The sequence below is a fragment of the Nomascus leucogenys genome, chromosome 3, assembly GCF_006542625.1.
Source record: "Nomascus leucogenys isolate Asia chromosome 3, Asia_NLE_v1, whole genome shotgun sequence".
Lineage (NCBI taxonomy): Eukaryota > Metazoa > Chordata > Mammalia > Primates > Hylobatidae > Nomascus > Nomascus leucogenys.
Window position 1 is genome coordinate 148804914 of NC_044383.1, and position 22929 is coordinate 148827842.

At 38.0% G+C, this 22929-nt stretch overlaps 1 protein-coding gene across 1 annotated transcript in view; it reads left to right on the forward strand.

The window, feature by feature from the left end:
• Positions 1-22929, forward strand: part of PACRG (parkin coregulated) — a 572095-nt gene that overhangs the window by 310052 nt on the left and 239114 nt on the right. The window contains exon 3 of the mRNA XM_003271771.4: positions 12042-12213. Coding sequence (XP_003271819.1) covers positions 12042-12213 — 172 coding nt within the window. The remainder of the gene's footprint in view (positions 1-12041; positions 12214-22929) is intronic.

Below are 22929 nucleotides of genomic sequence, written 5' to 3' on the forward strand. Positions count from 1 at the left end.
TTATTTTTTGTAGAAATGTAATTTGGTACCAACTCTGTGAAGCACGACTTGGCAATATGTATCAAAATGACCAATATGTATACCCATTGATAAAACAGTTCCTCTTCCAGGAATTAATCCTACAAGATACTTTTTTTTTTAACTTCACCTTTATTTTCCACCTTTCGTTGTCATTGTATTTTGTGCGTTCACCTTATAAACTAATTCAGAACTGAAGGACATTTTCCCTTTTATGATAATCTCTTATAATAAGAGAATTTAATTCACAAACACTTTTTATTATTACTTAAATATTTGGATCCATTCTATGTAAGTTTTTCTCTCCACATTTTTTCCTGGGAACAGGAGGATGTTTAACCAGCCTTCAAGATAAAGCTGATACAGTTTTTTTCATTCCCTCTTTTCTATTCTCTTGGAAGTTCATTTTATTTTTCAGAATAGGTATTCTTAAACTTTAATATGCTTAATTATTTGATAAGTCTAAAGGATATCAATAACCTTATCCTCATCTCTTTCAAGGCAGAGATATTACCTTTGACCCAGATTACCTTCCTCTCATCTTCCTTGCTATGCCTTTCTAGTATCTTATCCCCGCTTTGTAAACCTGCCATATTGATGATTTAAAAAAACTCGTAATAGTCACTGCTTATTTAGTCTTAATTCATTCAACAATTTATCTACTATTAGCTCTTTCATCTCATCTTTTTGTCCTGTGTTCAACTTACTTTTTAATAAATTTTATCCTTTGGTAAAGTTGATGATCCAGGGGTTAAAAAAATACCCTTCAGTCTTAATCAAATACATTTGATTTGTCTTTATTTTTGAATGATGATTTTACTAAGTTGTATTGTAGATGAATAATTTTTGTTCTTTGAGCATGTTGAACATTTTTTACCCTTTTCTCTGACCTCTATTTTATTAATGAGAAACGTAATTTCCATCTAATTTGGATCTTTTATTGTAAACTGTCTTTTGTTTCTAGTTGCTTTTAATCTTTTCCTTGACTTTGGAGTTTCATAGTGTTTCTGGAAAGTGTCTAGATCTGCATTTTCCCTCTGAATATTTACATCTTTCTTAATTATGAAAAATTCCCAGTCATTATTGCTTCAAATATTGCCTTTCCCCGTGATCTATCTTTCCTGTGGAGCTCCTGTGAGTCACTCAAGGGAGCATCCCAGGTCTTGGGACTCCCTGCGATCTTTTCCATTGCTTTACCTCCCTGTGCTGCCTCTGCATTCATCTTCCAGCTCCGTGATCCAGATCTCTAATTCTCTTTTCATTTGTGGTGAATTTATTGTTCAACCTAGCTACTGAATTTTGAAGTTCATGATACTATATTTTTTCTAAAAGTTATATTTTTTAAGTGAAATATTTTTCCATGTAAAGTATTTTTAAATTATTTATCTTGAGATTTTATTCTTCTGTTTCCATTTGTTACCTCCAAAGCTCATGTCCATGCTTATTGGTCTGTTGAGTCTTCCTTTTGGTGACTGCATTGCCACAGTGGTGGATAATTTTTCATTGTGAGCTCATCTATATGCGTTTTCCGTGAGTCCCATGTACGAGATTATGCAAGTGTTCATGTTTTTGCATTTGCTTTTGCTCTGGCCCCAAGGGTTTCCATTTCATCATCTGAGACTAATGTTTTCCCTTAATTTCTGGGCTTTTCATTTCCTAGGTTTGCATTTCTCAGAGGAGGTTTGTCCCACCGAGAGCTTTGTCAAACACCAGGCTCTCTTTCTGTTTCCACAAACAGATTTGAAGAGATTTTTCCAGTTTCTTTTTCACAGGTAAGGCAGCCCTTCAAGTGTCCTGGTTGTATGCGGAAGTCTCGGATTAGTTCCCTTCTCTCACCAAATGCTCTGTTTTTCTGAAGACATTAAAACCTTCTTCCCAGTTTTGTGACCTAATCTGATACTTCCTGGGGTCTCCTGGCATCACCTGCAACTCACTTCTGCAACTGGATTTTGTCTTTATTTCTAGCATCTGAGGATTTCCTGAGCTCAGCTTCGCATTGGACATATTTTGTTTTCTAAGTCTGTAGCAGTTGATAGATCCATTTCAGTCTTGTCTGCCATCTTGCCTGAAATTTACTTCATTTCTGCCCTTAAGAGCGTTTTTACATGTTAAAAAGTCTTAATTTTAGCATTAAAAATCTCATGTGCTCTATTTTATTGTATATTCAGTATCATTGAAAAATATAAGATGAGAAATTATTTTTAGTTATTTATCACAACTGCATTCACACATATTTGAAAAATAATAGTACATCTACTTGTAAAATATATTATATATATTTTCTGTAGACAGTGATTAATGCCTATCTAATTTGTAAGACCTGTTGCAATAACTTAATAGCTGCCTCAAGGGTTGAGAAACACTGTTAAGTCTTTATTTTAGAAACGTCACAATAAGTCCAAAGGAGGTCATAATATATTAATAGATAATTATACTTTTTCAGATTAATTTGTGTTTCTGAGCAAGATTTTTGGTAATTATAACAGCAGTCATAAGAACAGCTATTTTCAATGAAATTTTAATTGCCAATAGAAGCAAGGATATGGAAAGCATAAGAGTAAGTCTCTGATTTGAGTTTTTTTCATGAAAGTCATTAACCTCTGATATGGTTTGGCTTTGTGCCCCCACCCAAATCTCATCTCGAATTGTAAACTCCACCTGTCGAGGGAGGAACCTGGTGGGAGGTGATTGGATCATGGGGGTGGTTTCCCCCATACTGTCCTTCTGATAGTGAGTGAATTCTCCTTGGCCTTCCACCATGATTATAAGATTCCTGAGGCCTCCCCAGCCATGCAGAAATGTGAGTCAATTAAACCTCTTTCATTTATAAATTACCCAGCCTCAGATGTTTCTTTATAGTAGTGTGAAAACGGACTAGTACAACCTCACTGTGTTTCTGATGTTTCGGTATAGTATTACTACCTTACACATTTGTTATGGGGATAAATATTTGACAGGCTAGGTCAAGTTAGAATTTTATTGCTGCTGACCAAAGGTCATTGTAAGATTTAAAGGTCACATAGTAGGTACTATGTGATCTTTACAAAGGTATAAAACATGAATTTTAAAGATATATTTTATGAGTAAAAACGCTTCACGTTTCTGGAGCTAATATCAATGTAGTCATTAATCCGGGTATTAATGTATAATTTTAACTGATATGTCTAAAACATTCCTTGTTCTGTGTCCCTCTGCAAGCAATTTTCTTTTAATTCTGGATTTCTTAAACTTTAAAGAAAGACTCCCAAATTTGAAAACTACTATTTTATAGTAAACTAGCTAGTTATCCTAAGAATGAAAAATTTACTGAAATACCTTAACTGAAATAAGGTTTGTTGTCACATAAACCTTAAAAATGACTCTTTGTGAATCTAAATTAACAAAAGGAGCCAGCAACTGAGAACTCTCAGGAATAGCAGTCACAGTGTGACAAACACACACATACATATAGATAAGGGATTTCCTCATTTATCTCTTCTTCAAATTTTGGCTTTAATCTTAAATTATTCTCAGTATCTTTTTTTTAAATAAGGACCTTTTATTGTTATTTATATGGACAGATTTTAATATGTTTGCATTTGATGATATTGTAAAAAACAGAACTGTTGCCAAAGTTTTAAAAGTAAAGGGAATTTTTTAAATGTAGAACTATTAGATATCAATTTTAAAACTACAAAAAAACTCAGAATAGCCAATTAAACCCTAAATGATTTCTAGTGAAATGAGGGAAAACACAAGCATCCAGAAGCCCATCTTGTCTATTACAATAGTAAAAAAATTCCTGAAATGTAAATAATCACTGCAATGCTAATAAGAGAAAAATGGTATTTTATTTACAGAATACATAAAGTTGTAGAATACATAAATTTATAGAAACTTACATACTCCTTCACCTACAGAGTCAGTGTTAAACAGCCGACCCCCGGTGCAGCTGCCCTCCCTCTAGCCTAGGCCCAGCCACTCATCATCTGGTCATTGTTCCTTAGCAGGGCAGCTTCCTCTCAAGGAAGTTAACACAGGGCAGATTCAAAAGGTCAGAATTAAAATTCAATGCATGCCTACTGAATGCCTACCTATTGTGTGCCCAGCACTCTTCTAGGCAATGACAAGCTCCCTAAAAAAAAAGAACTTAAGAAACTGTAATGAATAAATGATGAGGCTACAAAAAAATCAAACAGGGTGATAGACAATAGTAGGACGGCCTCACAGAACTGAAATTGAGATGAAAGGACTTGCCAGTGAGAGGTCTGGAGAGGAGAACGGTGTGCAGTGGACCGAATCGTGCCCCACCGCTCCCCTCCAATTCATTATGTTGAAGGGCAAATCCCAATGTGACCTATTTGGAGATGGGGCCTGTATGGAGATAATAAACAGTAAGTGAGATCATAATGGCGGGGCCTTAACCCAACAGGACTATTGTCTTTATAAGAAAAGAAAGACAGACCAGCGATCTCTCCACATGCACACAGAGGAAAGGCCCTGTGAGGACATTTTGAGAAGGTGACTATCTGCAAGCCAGGAAGCGATCTCTCCCTCCACAGAACTCGACTATGCTGACACCCTGATCTCCAGCTTCCAGCCTCCAGAACTGTGGGAAAATACGTCTGTTTTTCAAGCCACCTTGTCCGTGGTATTTTGTTACAGCAGCCTGGGCTAAGACGGTACATTTGAAGAGTCCCGAAGGAGGAACTGCTGCGGGACTTTTCCCTAGTTCGGCTGAAGACAGGGGTTTTTGTCCCATGGCCACGAAAATTCATGCTCACAGACAATTTGAATTTGAATGAGTAAGACAGGGTTTTGTTGGCTGAAAAAGGAAGAAAAGGGGGAAACAGGGACTCCCGCTAAGCCAGAGTCCCTGCTAGGGCCCTTCCCACCGGCCATTCACAAGCCAGTCGGGCGCTTCCCACCGGCCATTCGCATCTCAGTTTCCACACAGGAAGAGGAGGGGCCAGGCTACTCCCTGAGGCAAATGGTGTGAACTTGTGTGGCTCCTCCCAGTGGGCAGGCCAGATGGAGAGGGTGGGGCTTCTCCGAGGACCGCCTCCCACCTGGCTGTCTCAGAACCAGTGAGGTCAGGCCAGGCCAGGGATTGGAGGGAGGGAATTAGGGTGACCTCCCAGTGTTGGGGGTACAGCTTCACCAGGTCAATTGTGCTGTGCTGAGGAGAACAGAAAGGGGATTCAAGGATTAGACACAAAGAAAGTCACTGGTGACTTTGATAAAAGCAACTTCAGTGAAATGGTGGGGGAGTGGGTTAAAGAGGGAACGGGAATGAGGAAGCAAGGACAGTGATGATAAAGAATTCTCTTGAAAAACTTTACTATGAAGAATAATGTGGAAATGGAGCAGGGACTGGGGACAGTGTGGAAATGGAGCGGGGACTGAGGACAGTGTGGAAATGGAGCAGGAACTGGGGATAGTGTGGAAATGGAGCAGTGGCTTTTCAGAAAAAGTACTTAAAGAGAAGTCAGATATATTATTAAGACACACACATGCACACATATCCAGGTGTGCACACACATGCACACACACACGCACACATATACACACATGCACTCACATATATACACACATGCACACACACATGCAGACAAGTGCCTGATGATAAACATAATATAAGAGGGATTACCAAAGCCTAGGCCAAATTCATCAACTGAAAACAAAATTATTATAATAAAAAGGAACCCTGGAAGATATGTAAAAGGAATTTACATACAAGAAATCATCCTGTAGCAAGTAGAACTGTATTTACCATGTTAAAAAAGTTTGTGTCTGAAAATATAATGGCAAATTGTTATTCTATTAATTTGTTTTTGTTTGCTTTGTATTGTTTTATTTTTTCTTTGGCATTTTTATCGTTGTAAAATACACATAAAACTTACCATTTTTACCATTTTAAGTGTACACTTCAGTGGCATTAAGTACACTCATAATGTGTGACCATGACCACCATCTAGTTCCAGAACTTTTTCATCACCCCACATGGAAACCCCAAGCCCAATAAGCAGCCACTTCCCGGTATCCTTTCCCCCGGCTCTTAAGCAGCCACTTTCTGTCTCTTGGATTTGTCTATTCCAAACATTTCATAGAAATGGAATCATACAGTATGTGGTCTTTTGTGACTGGCCTCCTTCGCTTAGGAAAATGTTATCAAGGTTCATTCATGTTGTGTCATGTATCAGATGCTCCACATCCTGCTTGTTAGGAAAATGAAAATCTAAACCACAAGAAATACCATTTCACACACATTAGCGTGGCCACAATCAAAACTACAGAAAATAACAAGTGTTGGCGAGAATGTGGAGTGATTGGAGCCCTCATACATGGCTGATGGGAATATAAAATGGTACAGCTACTCTGGAAAGCAGTTTGGCAATTTCTTCTAAAACTAAATGTGCAACTCCCATACAACACAGCATTTGAACTCCTAGGTATATATTCAAAGGAATTGAAACCAGGTGTTCAAACAAAAACTTGTCCAGTAATATTCATGGCAGCATTATTCACAATAACCAAACGGCAGAAGCAACCCAAATGTCCATCAACGAATTAATGGAGAAACAAAATGTGTTAAGTGCATTCAATAGAACATTATTCAGCCATTGTTTCATTGTGGGCAGGTCTGTGTCAACCTACCCCTAAGCTGGAGGAAGCTGAGAAACTAAAGAAAGAGACATGCAAATCTAGTTGCTTAGGAAAGAAGCTTTTAATAGGGACTTATAAACAGAAGCCATGTCTGTGTCCCTGGCAGTGATGAGATGAGATGGTGGATCCTGAACCATTACCCCCTGGACAGAGGACTTATGTGCTGTCGGGGAGGGGTACACACACTTCAGAAGGAATGGTCAGGAATTTGCCCTCATGGTGGGATTTTTGGTAAGTTGGTGCTCTTACACGAGGAGGAATAGATAAACTGAAAATCTCAGAGGCATTCCCAGAACTGAGGTTAATCAGAAGCCAACATGGCAGATTAGCACCCAGGATGGAGTTGCTTTGGCTTCCACGCTCCACCCCTCTAATGTGGCTCTTTTACAATCTCTCATACTCTCCTCTTCCCTGATCATCCCTGAGCCTTAGAGAGAGTGCTTGATATTGTCAAACTTTAGCAGCAGTGCTTTGGCAATGGAAAATAGATCAGGCCCAGTGGGATTCCAAATGAGGGAGGTTCACAGGCTTTTGAAGCACCTCTAGTCTTCAGAATACCATGACCTTTGTTTTCTCAGGAGTAAAACAGCACGAGATATATAACATTAATAATTTGCACTCAAGGATTACAGTCAAAAGAGAATTTGTATCCCAGAACAACAAAAAAGTACCTATTCCATTAAAGAGCCAACTAAAAGTATCATGAAGAAAATTAAAACTGGTTCCTCTTTAGACTTGCAGACAGCAAATAATTCAGGATTTAGCCCAAATTGTAGGTAAATAATAAAAACTCAGAAACAAAGGTGAGGGCTAGTATCCAAATTTTTTGGTCTCTAGTTTCCCCGTTTCTGCCAAGGATAAATCATAACAGGACCAATTTATTTTCAAAATAAATTTTGGTCTCATTATACTTGGCCTGGTTGTTTGCATAAAATGTGGCAAGAATAGTGATCAGCCTGATCTGCTTATTAATTTTTTTTCCAGACAGAATCTCACTCTGTCACCCAGACTGGAGTGCAGTTGCACAATCTTGGCTCACTGCAGCCTGGACCTCCTGAGCTCAAGCAGTCCTCCCATCTCAGCCTCCCAAGTAGCTGGGACCACAGGTGTGTGCCACCACTCTGGCTAATTTTTTATTTTTTGTAGAGACGGGGTCTCAATATGTTGTCCAGACTGGTAGGCTCTTTTTAAGTTGTCTTTGCTGGAACTTTTATGAGAAATTGTGGATTCTGCTTTTTAAAAGCCTCAAGGCTAGGAGCCAAGCCAAGGATTCACCATTAGACTGTGCTTGTAATACCTATACAAATTCCTCTCTTCTTGAGGTCCCAAAATATCTTAAGGTTCCCAGGCCTGTGAGTAAATGACATTCTTCACTTAGCACAGGTCAGAAACCTTGTAAGAGGACCATTTAGACAAGGTACTAGGCCAGTCTTTCCTAGAAAGACTATATAAAGTCAACCTCCATTCCTCAGTCTGGTCAATTCTGAAAATATGCCATTCCAGTCAATGCCTTGGTAAAATAACCAGTTTCTCCAATTATGCCCTGTTAGAAAAGAAAACAGATTCTTACTGAACTTATGCAAATAAATATATTGCTATCAGTTAAAAATACTCATAAATGGTTTCCAAATTTAGGGTAACTCAGGTAGAGAGAAGGGTAAATTTTGTTCACAAAATTATACTTTACCCAACCTCTAAGCTATAAACAGTTCAAAAGAAAAATAATTTTCTTGACACTTCATCAATCAGAGTGGCAGCCTTCCAAGCAGGATTATGTACATTCACCTTGGAACTGCCATCCACAAGCCCTGCAGCTCTTTGTCCGTCAGGTGAGAGCTGCCTATTGGGCACTGTAGAATCCAGCAGCTCCTCACACAGTTGCAGAGTCAGTCAAACAAAAGCCATATCTGTGTCTCTGGTGGCAGTGAGATGAGGTGGTGGATCCCCACCTGTTGCTCTAATAGTAAGGCAACATATTTGCAATGACAACAGATATTTGCAAATAATGTACAAACAGGTCATAAAAAGAACTAATGAAGGGTGGCCGTGGTGCCTCATGCCTGTAATCCCATCACTTTGGGAGGCCGAGGTGGGTGGATCACCTAAGGCCAGGTGATCTCTAATAAAAAAAAATCTCTACTTAGAAAAATATGAAATTAACTGGGTGTGGTGGCGCATGCCTATAATCCCAGCTACTCGGGAGGCTGAGGCAGGAGAATCGCTTGAACCCAGGAGGCAGAGGTTGCAGTGAGCCAAGATTGCACCACTGCACTCCAGCCTGGGTGATAAGAGCAAAACTCCATCTCAAAAAAAAAAAAAAAAAAAAGTTAAAAAAAAAAGAACTAAAGAGAAGATAATTTTTTGTAGGAAAGAACTGGTGTGGTCAGTGATATTGGAGGATATGAAGATGTAGAGATAATATTTTTTCTTTGTCAATCTCACTTGCTCAATCTTTCATTTGAGTTTTGTCTTTCAGTTGCTCTTTCTTTTTTCTCTTTTCTCATAACTTTTGTTTTTCAAAATTTTGAGAATAGGAATTATGCAGGAACTCAGTATTTGTTGTTTGAAGGCCCATTATAAAAGAAAAGTGGGAAAAACAAATCTGTAAGTTGCTTCAGAGAGACACTTAAAATCTATTGTCAGAGGAAGGAAGAAAGCAAAAGGATAGAAAAGATGTGATAAATAAACCAGTTATAGCAATAATAATAGTATATTAGACTCAGACAAACTGCATCAATAATGATAAAGAGGATAAGGACATAGGGTAAATTGAACAATTCACCAGGAAGTTATAATAATACTGAACCTCAACGTGCCAAACAACAAAGCCTGAGAGGCAGTGCCATGTCATATAGCCAGACTGCTTGGGCTTGAAACCTAACTCCAGCACTGACTACCTGCAGACCTTAGGCAAGTTATTAAATCTCTCTCTCTTTCAGTTTCCTCATATTGAAAATTAAGATATTAATAATGCCTACTTCTTCCAGTTGCTTGAGGATCAAATGAACTAGCACAGTGTTCACAACAGTGTCTGGCATCACAAACATTGGTGTTATTATTGTTGCTGTTGTTGATATTAGTATTGTTGCCCCAAAACATATAAAGAAAAAATAGAATTCCAAGGAAGAATAGACATGTCAACAGTCTTAGTAGAAAACTTTTAACTTTATCTATCTCTCACTAAGATAAATTTAAGTTTGCAAATGTTTAAGATAGCTGCAATAAAATGTTTGAACAGGATGTCTTAGCTTTAAAGTCATTACAAAAAAGTGAATAGAACATAGTGTACGTAACAAAACTACAAAATACGAAGAAAAAAGTAAATAAAAAACAACAACTGGAGACCAAAAAATAAGATGACAGAAGTTAAATGAGACCATAAATGTAAATGACTTAATATATTAAAATACAACATCTTAGGCCGTAGTAAAATACAAAATTTAATTTTGTACTTACAAGAAACACTTGTAAAAGTGTGACAATAAGCTAAAAGAATTAGCAAAACATACCAAAAATGTTTTAAAAATATAGTATAGATGACATTTTTATTATGAAATTAGTATACAATGTAAAATTATCCATAAAAACATTGGACCTTTAGAACCTAAGAAAAAATAATTATTTCAAATTGTACAAAATAATGTTTTAAAATATTTCCAAATGCACATAAATCTCTGAGAAAATATATATTCCATAAACGTATGCTGAATAACATAAATTTTATAAATATAAAAGGAAAATAAAGTAAAACTGATGTCTGTATAAACCTACATTAGGAATTTTTTTTCTATGCTCCAGTTCCAGCAGAGGATCTGGACGTCGCCTCTTACCTGCTTTCTTCCTTGATTGGCTGGTCTCCCTCTACATCCCCAGCTCCTCCCTGAATATGCATTGTAAATGGGAAGTCTGTGAGCAGACTGTAGACAAGCCTCCTGCTTGGGGAACTGTAGGAAATTTGATTCACCCCTACCCACAGTAAACACTCAGGAAGATGATGGGTTTGTTACCAGTTACTCACATCCAGGGGTAAGCAGGCATGTGGCGTGAAACTCCAGAGTGCTGAGAGAGAGCTGGAAGGTACAAAAATCTCCTGCTCAGTGGTATTACAATTTTTGGTTACAAAATCAGAATATCACTTTTTATCCCATAAATATATATTAAAATATATATATATATAATGTATGGAATATATATAGGGAATAAATATATGTATAATTTGTCTACATAGGGAATATATATATGTAATTTATCAATAAAAATATTGTTAATCTCCTACTAATGTAAAAGGGAGTTTCTCAAAGGTCTTGATGGGCTCCTCACTTGATTAGAAGGTGCTAACTAGAAGCTGGGTGCATTCATAAGGATTTGAAAACCAAGGAAATTCTCACCTCTTGCTGGGAAGGCCCCATCGCTTGCTCTGTGTAGATGTATTATACCTGCAATCTGAGTCTGTGGGCTCCTTTCCATCTACACTCTCACCTTCAGCTCTGCCGCCTTGCTGGCAGTAGCTCAGGCCACAGGTACCCTGGACAGTGGAGGGCTCGAGCAAGACCAAATCTTCTACAGGTAGATGATTCCCAACTCACAATCTCTTTTCTCAACCCCGGAGTTTTAGATCCCATTCCCTGGTGCTGCTGGATGCTACTGCCAAGGTCTGGACAGGGGGACATGGAGGGACACTGAGGGTGATGGATGGAGATGTGGGAAAGAGATTTGTCTCTGCTCCCAGAAGATGCAGGCAAAGGGAGGTTGGGATGTTTTGGCTTTGAAGTGTCAGTGGTCCCAGGTTCAGCCCATTCTTTGTCCTCTCCATTTCTTCTTGATGGCCTGAATGTTCTACTTGTCATCCAGGCTCCAGTGCACAAGCCAGGAATCAGGCTTGACCTCTCTCTCTCCTGTTTGCCCCAAAGAAGGCATATGCCTCCCAGGAATGTATGAACGTGCACTTCTGTAGCTTTCTTCTTAGAACCTTGGGCACCAATCTTTTTCAGCTGTTTTTCTTTCTTTCATTTTATTTTTACATGGATCTTTTCAGCAAACATTCTAGAGGCTTCTTGAATCCTATTCAATATCATACTTCAGCCAAATGGTAACAAATTAACAAAAAGACAGCAAATTATTAATATGCTCTCAATGTGCATTATACGTGGATGGGAGATTTGACTGTTGAGATCTAAAGGTCCATGACTTTAACCACACTGCTAATTGATTCAGGACATGATGACATACTTCAGGTTGTTAGGTGGATGGGTTAAGAAAGTCTTCCTGAAGTTCTAAAGAGCGTGCCCCTCCAGAGTGGGTGACAGCTGCATAGCTCGTCTGCCGTGCTCTGCCCGAATGCTGTTTTCACATGGCGTTTCTTCTCTCTTTACTTTCAGGTAGAAATTGAGAAGCTGGATTACCATCATTATCTGCCTCTGTTTTTTGATGGGCTTTGTGAAATGACATTTCCCTATGAGTTTTTTGCTCGGCAAGGAATCCACGACATGCTGGAACACGGTGGGAACAAGATCCTACCTGTCCTTCCACAGCTCATTATCCCAATAAAAAGTAAGTGAACAGGTGAAAAAGCATCACTCAGTTTATATGGTGTTGCTTTTTGACAACTTGCTAATTAAGCAATAAAACCTAACAGACTGAGGTGATCCCCAGGTTTTGCAGGAATTTTCATAAATTGACTTAGGAGGCCAGACAACCCAAATCTCCAAAAATATATCCCATCATCAATATTTCACTATGACTTAGCCACATAAATAAACCAAATTCCATGGGGTTTGTGCTAATTTAAAATAGTAATGACATAAGCATTAACATTAATTTATGCATCCAGAGGTCTTTACCTGCTGCAGCTAACTTCCAAGTCTTTTTTTGTAAGTGGCATCTCTAATTTTTAAATTATAAACACAGTTATGTTGAGTATATTTGAGGTAGTAGGATTCATAATTTTAAGGAAGGGAAGCCCAGCTGCATAGGTGAAAAGAAGAATGTTTTTAAATACCTGAAACTTTTAATCTACAATAGGTAAGCTGGGTGACTCTGCAGTAGCCCTGTGATTGGCTTTGTCTGTCTGCGAAATGAGATTGTCCTTCCTTTCTGCATGCACCTTACTCACATCGTTGCACAGCCCCTTGGACTAGTTGTCTAAAGCACCTGAGGTTGTCCCACGAGACAGCCTTCCTGGGCTCCAGAACACTGTCCATTCTTACCTTGCTGCCAGCAGAGCCACCCTGATGGGCATGCCTGGCATCCACTGGTACAGGCCCAGGAAGAAGAGGGCCTCTCCTCAAGTCAAGGTGGCAGGCCTGGCCCCTCTCACCCTCCCCAGCACACCCCCTCCAACCCCAGAATTGCCCACCTGTCCTGCATTGCTACTGCTGCTACTGCTACTACTAATTAAAAGCAGACGATCAGTGCCTCCTCTGAACACTCATTCTGCAGATGAGGGAGACCCTACCTTTTTCTCAGCCAGAGCTGCTGCAGGCACTTTCACCCCCTGGATCCAGGCCCAACTGCCCATGGCTTCGAGGGGTGAGGAGGCCCCTGCTCCCCCCGCCCCAAGTTCCGCCTCATCTTCCACTCCAGGATGGCAGCTTCCCAAAATGATTGACAGGATGCTTAGCTAGTCCTCTAGGTTGGGGAACCCCCACCTCACCAGCTCAGGTGAGCTCTTGCCATGAGGTTTCCTCAGGACAAGAGCAAACTAGCTCAACATAGGGTCATCTCCCAGAGTCTGGATTATTTAATCTTATCCATGGTCACCTTCCATTCATTCGAATGTATCATGATCAAAATGCTAGATTTCCACAGTTCTGCTCTTAGTGCTTGCCTCAAATCAACTCTGAAACTCTCCCTTAGATCTTTGAGGTCTCCATAGAGATCTGTAACTGGCCACACCACATTTCCACCATGACAGACAGAGTGAAACCAAACCAAAGGACGGTGCTACCTGATGTGAAAGTAACACAGAGAGAAAAGAGACCCTGTAAAGGGGCTTATTAAATAGCAGCTAGCTTCCCTAATCCACAGCTGCAGGAAGGCAGGCTCTTTAAAGGCTGTCAGGGAGGGTGTAGCATCCTGAGCCGCATTAAAACTTTTCCAAAAGTAATTTCTTCTCTCAGATCGGTCACATTTTTGAATACATTAAATTCTACTTGAACTGCTACATTTCTAAAGGATGATATGTAGCTTTCTCTGATAAACAAGAAAGGCCCAGAATGTTTTCTGCAGGAACTCTCTGTTCTTTTCCTCTGGCAGAATAGCAGCAATATTCGGACATATATTCTTTTTTTTTTTTTAATCAATGCTTCATGTTGGGATCACTGCCTTCTCAGGGGTCTCTCCCTCAGAGCCCACTGGAAGACACTGACAGGCAGAAAAGGAATTGCTAAGTAATATTTTGATTATGCTGTCTGCAATTAAAGCATACCACACTGGAGTTTTGCAGGCCAAGGTGAAGTGATTTTCAATTTTGTTTGATCTGTATTTTGAAAATACATAAATGAGTTAAGAGAGGAGTGACGTGACTAAATTTACAGTACACACATGCTAGAGGTCATCTGCTGATGAGTGAAAATGTTATCAAGAACTCAGTAGACATGATTTGTCAGAGAAAATTAACTAGATATGAATTTGATGATTTAGGGTTCTGGAAGCAATGACAATTTATCTTGGTTGATGCCATTGCGTGGCTTTCAGCGCTTCTGCTATTCGATACTGATGCTGAGTCTAACTGCTCCTTCCTTCTCAATCTGTTTATGTCACTAAAAGCCAGACTTTTCTCAGGAAGAAATGCTGATTACTTATGTAAGGTCATGCACAGTTCCAGCACAGTGTAAAAAATATTATGTGCATAAAGAAAATCTTTCAGGAGGAATTCTGGAAGGAGGCTAACTGGATCTAGAAAGAGCTGATGTACATAATTGACATAATGTATAACATCTCTGTGTATTTTATTTTCACACCATACCCAGTATAATTTAGACTCTATCCAGGGGCAAAAATTAACCTCACCATTACCAGCAAGCAGACTAGAAGTTGTGTTTTATATATATATATATATTCTAACTAATATCTATGAAAACAAAGCAAAATGTATAAACTCACTGTGAGGCAGTGAGCTAGGATTAGCTGCCCTTGTATTTCTGGAACCTGGGTTGATTTCAACAAATTAGAAGGCCGATAATACTGGAATGAGAAATTGACACATTTAGTGGCACTGGGGTTTCTAATATGATAACAAACAAGAATCCACCGTTCTTTCTCCTACTGCTGCTTGGTTCAAGCCCCCAAGTTCTGGAATATCCCACACGATGGGATATTCACTGATGTTGTTTTCTGGCACAACTACTGCTGCTCCCTTTTCCCTCCTACTTTTCTGATTTCCATCTTGAGTTATTTTGGGTCAGAAACTCCAAAATCATACTGACATAAAGTGCTCAGGGTTGGTGATGGAGCACTGATTGCTGGAAGCAGCAGCAAAACCTCATAGGGGAGGCTGAGAAAAGAGCAGCCCTCTTACTTGTCTGGATCAGGGATTACAGATTCACATTTACTCCATCCAGTAGGAAAAGACAAATCCTTCTCAATCCGTCAGAGTGAAACCAGGAGGCAGTGTCTGGAATCTCCGTATATGAAATTCAGAAGGGGATTCTTCCGAAATAGCGGTCAAGAGGGCAGAGAGGGGCCAAGAGCAACCGGCAAACTCTAAGAATCTCTCTCCTCAATAGAAGCGAGAACAGTAGCAACACTGCAGCCACAGGGGGCCGTGGGAAAAATCTCTACACACAGGGAAGGAAGTATTGTGCACAATCAGAGGAAAAGAATATTTCAACAATATTTGGCACAAGAACCAGAAGAAACTTTTAGAAACTTGTTTGACATCCTCAGGATTCAGGAAGACGTGGCCTCTGAGAAACAGAAGCAGAAATCCAGAAGAGGAGATTAGACTCAAATAAAAAGAAGTCCATTTTGAACAGGACAAGGCAAACTGAAAATGCCGTAGTAGAACTAAAATCTCCATAGAAGTATAGAGAATAATCAACTGCACAAGATGAATTATAAATGCAACCTTAAGGTTGCGTTTATAAGTGTATAAAAGACAAGTGTATAAAAATAAGGCCAGAAAAGATATTAAATTGGAGGACATAGGACACAACAGAGTTAAAAGTTAGGTGTTCCCAAGAGGAACTATCAGAGCAACAGGAATAGCAACAATAACGGCAGAGGTGATTCAAAGAGATGTTCTGGGAGGAAAAATTATCTCTTATTATGCAGGTAGAAAATACTTGCAGCAATCTAAAGAAAATCAGTGAAAACAGACTCAGGTGGAGGCGCAATTTGCCAAAAAGTTTAAATTATAACATAAAGAAAAAATCTTCAAACGTCTGGACAGGGGAAAAAGCTACACACCAAGAAATAATACTAACTGAGGCTAAGGTTTTTTGCAAGAGTAAATTCCAGACAACAGAGCACCTTTTAGAGAATTGGGGGAGAAACATCTTGGGCATGATTTTACCCCGGTCATGTGAATAAAAACACTGTGGACGCAGTGACTGCAGTATCCCTCTGTCCTTCATCCTGAAGGTGACTGGGGATGTGCTTCAGCTCCCAGCAAGTAAAGCACAGTGAGAGTCCCCAAGTGAAGACAGTGTAGTGTGAAAAGCAGTCAGCACTAAACCTAGGGTTATGTCTAAATAGTGGAGGGAAAAGAGTTTCAAAGCCACATCAAGTGTTGAATCATAATTTTGCAGTAATGACTCTTAAAAATCCCAGGGAAACTGGGGTCTACACCCTCAAAGTCAATGCAGAAGATAAAGGTAGTTAAACAGAGTCTGTCTATTAAAAGGACAAAAGCTGAGTAGACAGCAAGGAAGGGCTAAGAACCAAAAGCACAAAATAGGATGAAGAATGTAACATCCAATAGATCAGCTACGAAAATTAACTTTAAAACTGAAAAAAAAAAAATCTGTATGTAAACTCTCTAAAAAACAAAATAATACTTAAATATGTTCAGAGATATATTGGAATAAATAAAAAAGAAAGCAGAAGTAGTGATTTTAATTTTAGAAAAGTAAAATTTAATGTAAAGAGTTCTCAAGTGTATAAAGAGGATCAATTTATAATGATTAAAAATATTCACAATAAAAATTTAATAGTCATGGCCCACTGTGTACTGCAAACTATGACGCCATATTTGAGAAAGAATCAGCTGCTGCTACTCATCGTTTTCACCCCGGAAGGAAGGTAGACTTCTTGACTGAGAGCTAAAAAGATCCCTGTCCTTCCCCCACTGCCTGACCTTTGACTTTAAGATCTAAGATCTTCACCAACCCAAGTGAACAGCCTGCCTTCTAAAGCACCGTTTCCCAGGCTTCAGTGTCATCCGCGGACCTTCGTAAAATGCAGGCTCCAGATCAGGAGATGCGAATGGACCTGAGATGCTGCATCTCTGACAAGCCCGTTGTCCATGCTGATGCTGCCTGGCTGAGGCAAGGCCTGCCAGGGCACAGAGGATGCTGGGACGCCCCAGGCCCTACCAAAGAGTCCTGGACACGAGAGCCAGGTGTGGGACATGGGTGGGAGGGGAAGAGATTAATGCTAATTTTCTCCCTTGTATGTGGGATCAGGAGATACTGCATTGTTCATAATGTGCACGATTAGAGAAACACAGCTTTAAGGTTTTAGGCCTTAAATGTAACCATTAATGGATTAAAATAGATAGTATGTCATATGAGGTATAAGTGAAAGAAAAAACACTTTCAGTAAGGCAATCTTTTTTTAAAGAAAGCCAAGGTAACTTGTAAAAAAAATAGAAATACAACAAGAGGACAAAGGGAAAACCAAATAATCTGTTGTTTCCACAAAGGATTGGGAGAAATAATTCACTAGTTACAAGGAAAAAGTCTTGATTTGGAAACTCCTTTGAAAGACTGGTTTTAGCAGGGACTGCCAGTCACCTCATATTGATTAGAATTTAACTCCCCTCCACAAACATACCTTCTTCCCCACTAATTTATGATCACATAAATACTGTTCACTGCAAGTCCCACATCTGCTATGATTACTTTTCTAATACAACTTGTTTTTCTCAGCATTGATAATTGCCTCTCATTTTGCATGCTTGATTTTTATATACTTCCTAATTTTCTTCAAGTATTACAAGATCTGTCAAAAGAATATTATTTTCAAAATGTTCAGAACATTAAATAACCCAGATTTATCTGATTTTATCTGAAATTAATTTTATTTCCCTTTCTGGAGACACTCACTCCTCCACCCTCCATCCATCCATCTGCTCCAATCTGGACCGCGTATTGTCTTGGCCTGACACTTCCTGTTACTCCTCTTTTATGTTCAACCTCTTTCCTTAGCTCTTTGTCTTGTTTTCCTCATCACTGTTACAGTGCGCATCTTCTAGTAATTTCCTGGAAGCATATGAAAGGTATATTTTTTAGTTCTTGCATATCTGAAAACTGTCATCAAGCTTGATTATGAGTTTGCTTTGTTGAAAGCCCTTTTCATTCAGAACAGGGAGGTCATGTCTCTATCGCCTCCAGAGTCTTATGTTGCTTTGAAAATCATGATGCATCTGAATTTCTAGTCATTTGCCTGTGACCTATTGGCCTCCAATCTCTGAACATTTTTGAATCTTTATCTCTGGTGATATGAAATTTTATGTGGATATACTTTGGTGCGTTTTTTTTATCAATTTTCCCAGGAAATTTCAATTTAGAGACCTATGTCTTTCCACACTAAAAACTTTTTATGTGTTACTTCTTTAACAGTATCTTCTCTCTGTTTTCTCTTGGTTTTCTGATGTAATTCCAGCCAGTCATCTATAATGCCTCCCAGTGGATTCCCTTAGTTCTTTATCTTTTTGTTCATTTTTTCCTACTCTGCCTCTTAGTTCTATTTTCTGGGAAATGTCCTTGACTCTATCTTCCAAAATTGTGAGTATTTCACTTTAGTTATTGTAACTTTCCTTTCCTCTGACTGTTCCTTTTTTATGCTGTTTGGTTCTTTTATGTTTATTCTCTTATCTTTCTGTGAATATTTATTATAGATTTGTAGGGCTTTTCTTTGGGGTGGAGGGTATTTAGCAGTTTCTTTTTGGCTTCCTGTCTTATTATTATTTTTTTAATTATTCAGTAAAAATAAATTTTCCCTTTGCTACCATTTCAGACTTTCTTTATCCCACTTATAGATCAACAGGTAATATACTGGCCAAGAGCATAGCCTGGAATCAGACTCACTAGTTGACCAACAAGGCAGTACCTCTATGAGTCTGCAAGAATCTCAGCATTACTGGGCTTGCAGTGCTCCCAATGCAGATACAGCTTAGACAACAATACCCAAGTCCTTTCGAATATCTGAAAAGCCTTCCAAAGCAGGATAGGTACAAATAAGCCCAGACTGTGAAGACCACAGTACCTAACTTTTCAATGCCCGGACATCAAGCATCAAGACCATCCAGGAAAACATGACCTCACCAAAAAAATAAAAATAAAAATAAAAAAACAACCTAAGTTAGGTACCAGGTACCAATCCTGGAGAAATAGAGATATGTGACTTTTCAGACAAGGAATTCAGAATAGCCGTGTTGAGGAAATTCAAAGATATTCAAGATGACAGAGAGAAGAAATTTAGGATTCTATTAGATAAATTTAACAAAGAGATCAAAATAAAAAGAACCAAGCAGAAATTTTGGAGTTGAAAAATGCAATGACATACTGAAGAATGCATCAGAGTCTTTTAATAGCAGAATTGATCATGCCGAAGAAAGAATTACTGAGCTTGAAGACAAGCGGAAAACACACACTCAGCAGAGAAAAAAGAAAAAAGAATAGAAAATAATGAAGCACACTTACACGATCTAGAAGATAGCCCCAAAGGGGAAAATCTAAGAGTTATTGGCCTTAAAAAGAAGGTAGAGAAAGAGATGGGGTAGAAAGTTTATGCAAAAGGATAATAACAGAGAACTCCCCAAATCTAGAGAAAGATATTAATATCCAAGTACAAGATGGTTACGAAACACCAATCAGATTTAAGCCAAAGACGAATACCTCAAGACATTTAATAATTAAACTCCCAAAGGTTAAGGATAAAGAAAGGATCCTAAAAGCAGCAAGAGAAAATAAACAAATAACATTCAATGGAGCCTTAATATACCTGGCAGTAGACTATTCAGTAGAAACCTTACAGGCCAGGAGAGGGTGGCATGATGTATTTACAGTGCTGAAGGAAAAAACTTTTAACCTGGAATATATCCAGCAAAAATATCCTTCAAATATGAGGGAGAAGTGAAGACTTTCCCAGAAAAACAGAAGCTGAGGGATTTCATCAACACAAGACCTGTCCTGCAAGAAATGCTAAAGGGAGTACTTCAATCAGAAAGAAGAGGATGCTAATGAGCAGTAAGAAATCATCTGAAGGAACAGAACTCACTGGTAATAGTAAGTACACAGAAAAATAGAATATTATAGCACTGTTACTGTGGTGTATAAACTACTCTTAAGTAGAAAGACTAAATGATGAACTAATCAAAAAAACAACAACAACTTTTCAAGACATAGACAGTACAATAAAATATAAATAGAAAAAAAAGTTAAAAACCAGGGGGACAAGGTTAAGATGGGGGTTTTTATTAGTTTTCGTTTTGCCCATTCATTTATGCAAACAGTATTATCAGCTTAAAATAATGAGTTATGAGATAGTATTTGCAAGTTTCATGGTAACTCAAACCAAAAAACATACAATGGATATACACAAAATAAAAAGCAAGAAATTCAATCATATTACCAGAGAAAATCACCTTCCTTCACCAAGAGGAAGACAGGAAGGAAGGAAAGAAGGAATAGAAGATCACAAAACAACCACAGAACCAAAATATCAAAATGACCATAGTGAGTCTTTACTTATCAATAATAACATTGAATGTAAATGCACAAAAATCTCCAATCAAAAGACACAGAGTAGCTGAATTGATTAAAAAAAAAAAAAAGACCCAATGATCCGTTACAAAAAACACACTTCACTTATGAAGACACACGTAGACTGAAAATAAAGAGATGGAAAAAGATATTCCATGCCAATGGAAACCAAAAAAGAGCAGAAGTTGGTATGCTTTTATCAGACAAAATAGATCTCAAGTCATAAACTGTAAGAAGAAGCAAACATATAATGATAAAGGGGTCAATTCAGCAAGAGGATATAGCAGTTGTAAATATATAAGCACCCAACACTGGAGCACCCAGATATGTAAAGCAAATATTATTAGAGCTAAAGAGAGAGACAGATCACAATACGATAATACCTGGAGACTTCAACACCCCACTTTCTGCATTGGACAGATCTTCCAGACAGAAAATCAACAAAGAAACATTGACTTAATCTGTACTACAGACCAAACGAATCTAGTAGATATTTACAGAACATTTCATCCAATGGCTGCAGAATACACATTCTTTTCCTCAACATGTGGATCATTCTCAAGGATAGACCATATGTTAGGTCACAAAACAACTCTTAAAACATTCAAAAAATTCCAATAATATCAAGCATCTTCTTGAACTACAATGGACTAAAACTAGAAATCAATAAGAGAAACTTTGGAAACTATACAAATGCATGGAAATTAAGCAATATGCTCCTGAATGACCTGTGGATCACTGAAGAAATTAAGAAGGAAATTGAAAATTTTCTTGAAACAAATGATAATGGATACACAACAGTGAAAACATGAGATACAGCAAAAACATGACTAAGAGGGAAATGTATAGCTGTAAGTGGCTACATCAAAAAAGAAAAACTTGAAATAAATAACCTAACAATGCATCTTAAAGAACTAGAAAAGTAAGAGTAAACCAAACCCAAAATTAGTAGGAGAAAAGAAATAATAAAGACCAGATCTAAGTTAGAAAAAAAAAAAGACCCAAATAAATAAAATCAGAGAAAAAAAGGAAACATTACAACTGATACCACTGAAATTCAAAGGATCATTAGTGGGTACTATAAGCAACTATATGCCACTAAATTGGAAAATCTAGAAGAAACTGATAAATTCCTAAACACATAAAAACCTACCTAGGTTGAATCATAAAGAAATCCAAAACCCAGATAGACCAATAACAAGTAATGTAGACAAAGCATAATAAAAAGTCTCCCAGCAAAGAAAATCCCAGGACTCGATGGCTTCACTCTTGAATTCTACCAGACATTTCAAGAAGAACTAATACCAATCCTACTCAAACTATTCCCAAAAAAAATAGAGGAGAAGAGAATACTTCCAAGTTCATTCTATAAGACCAGTATTATCCTGATACCAAAACCAGACAAAGACACATTATAAAAAAAGGAAAGAAAGAAAACCCAAGCTAATATCACTAATAAATATTGATGGAAAATCCTCAACAAAATACTAGCAAACTGAATTCAACAACACATTAAAAAGATCATTCATCATGACCAAGTGAGATTTATCCCAGGGATGCAAGGATGTTACAATATATGCAAAGCAATCAATGTTATATAGCATGTCAACATCATCAACATATGAATGAAGGACAAAAAGCAAATGATCCTTTCAATTTGTCCTGAAAAATAAAAACAAATGTTTAACATCCCTTCATGATGAAAACCCCTCAAAAACTATCAAAGGAATGTACGTCAACATAATAAAACCCATGTATGACAGACTCACAGCTAGTATCACACTGAATGGAGAAAAACTGAAAGCCTTTCCTCCTAAGATCAGGAACACGACAGAGCGCCCACTTTCACCACTGTTATTCAACGTAGTACTGGAAGTCTTAGCTAGGGTAATCAGACAAGAGAAAGAGATAAAGGGGATCCAAGTGGGAAGAGAAGAAGTCAAATTATCCTTGTTTGCAGATGATATCATCTTATATTTTGAAAAACCTAGACTCCACCAGAAAACTATTAGACCTAATAAACAAATTCAGTAAAGTAGCAGGATACAAAATCAAAAACAAAAATCGTTAGCATTTCTATATGCCAACAGTGAACAAACTGAAAATAAATTTTACAAAGTAGTCCCATTTACAATAGCCACAGATAAAACTAAGTACCTGAGAATTAACTTAATCAAAGAAGTGAAAGATCTCTACAATAAAAACTATAAAACATTGATGCAAGAAATTGAAGAGGACACCAATAAATGGAAAGATATTTTACGTTCATGAATTGGAAGAATCGATTTTATTAAAACGTCCATACTACCCAAAGCAATCTATAGATTCAATGCAATCT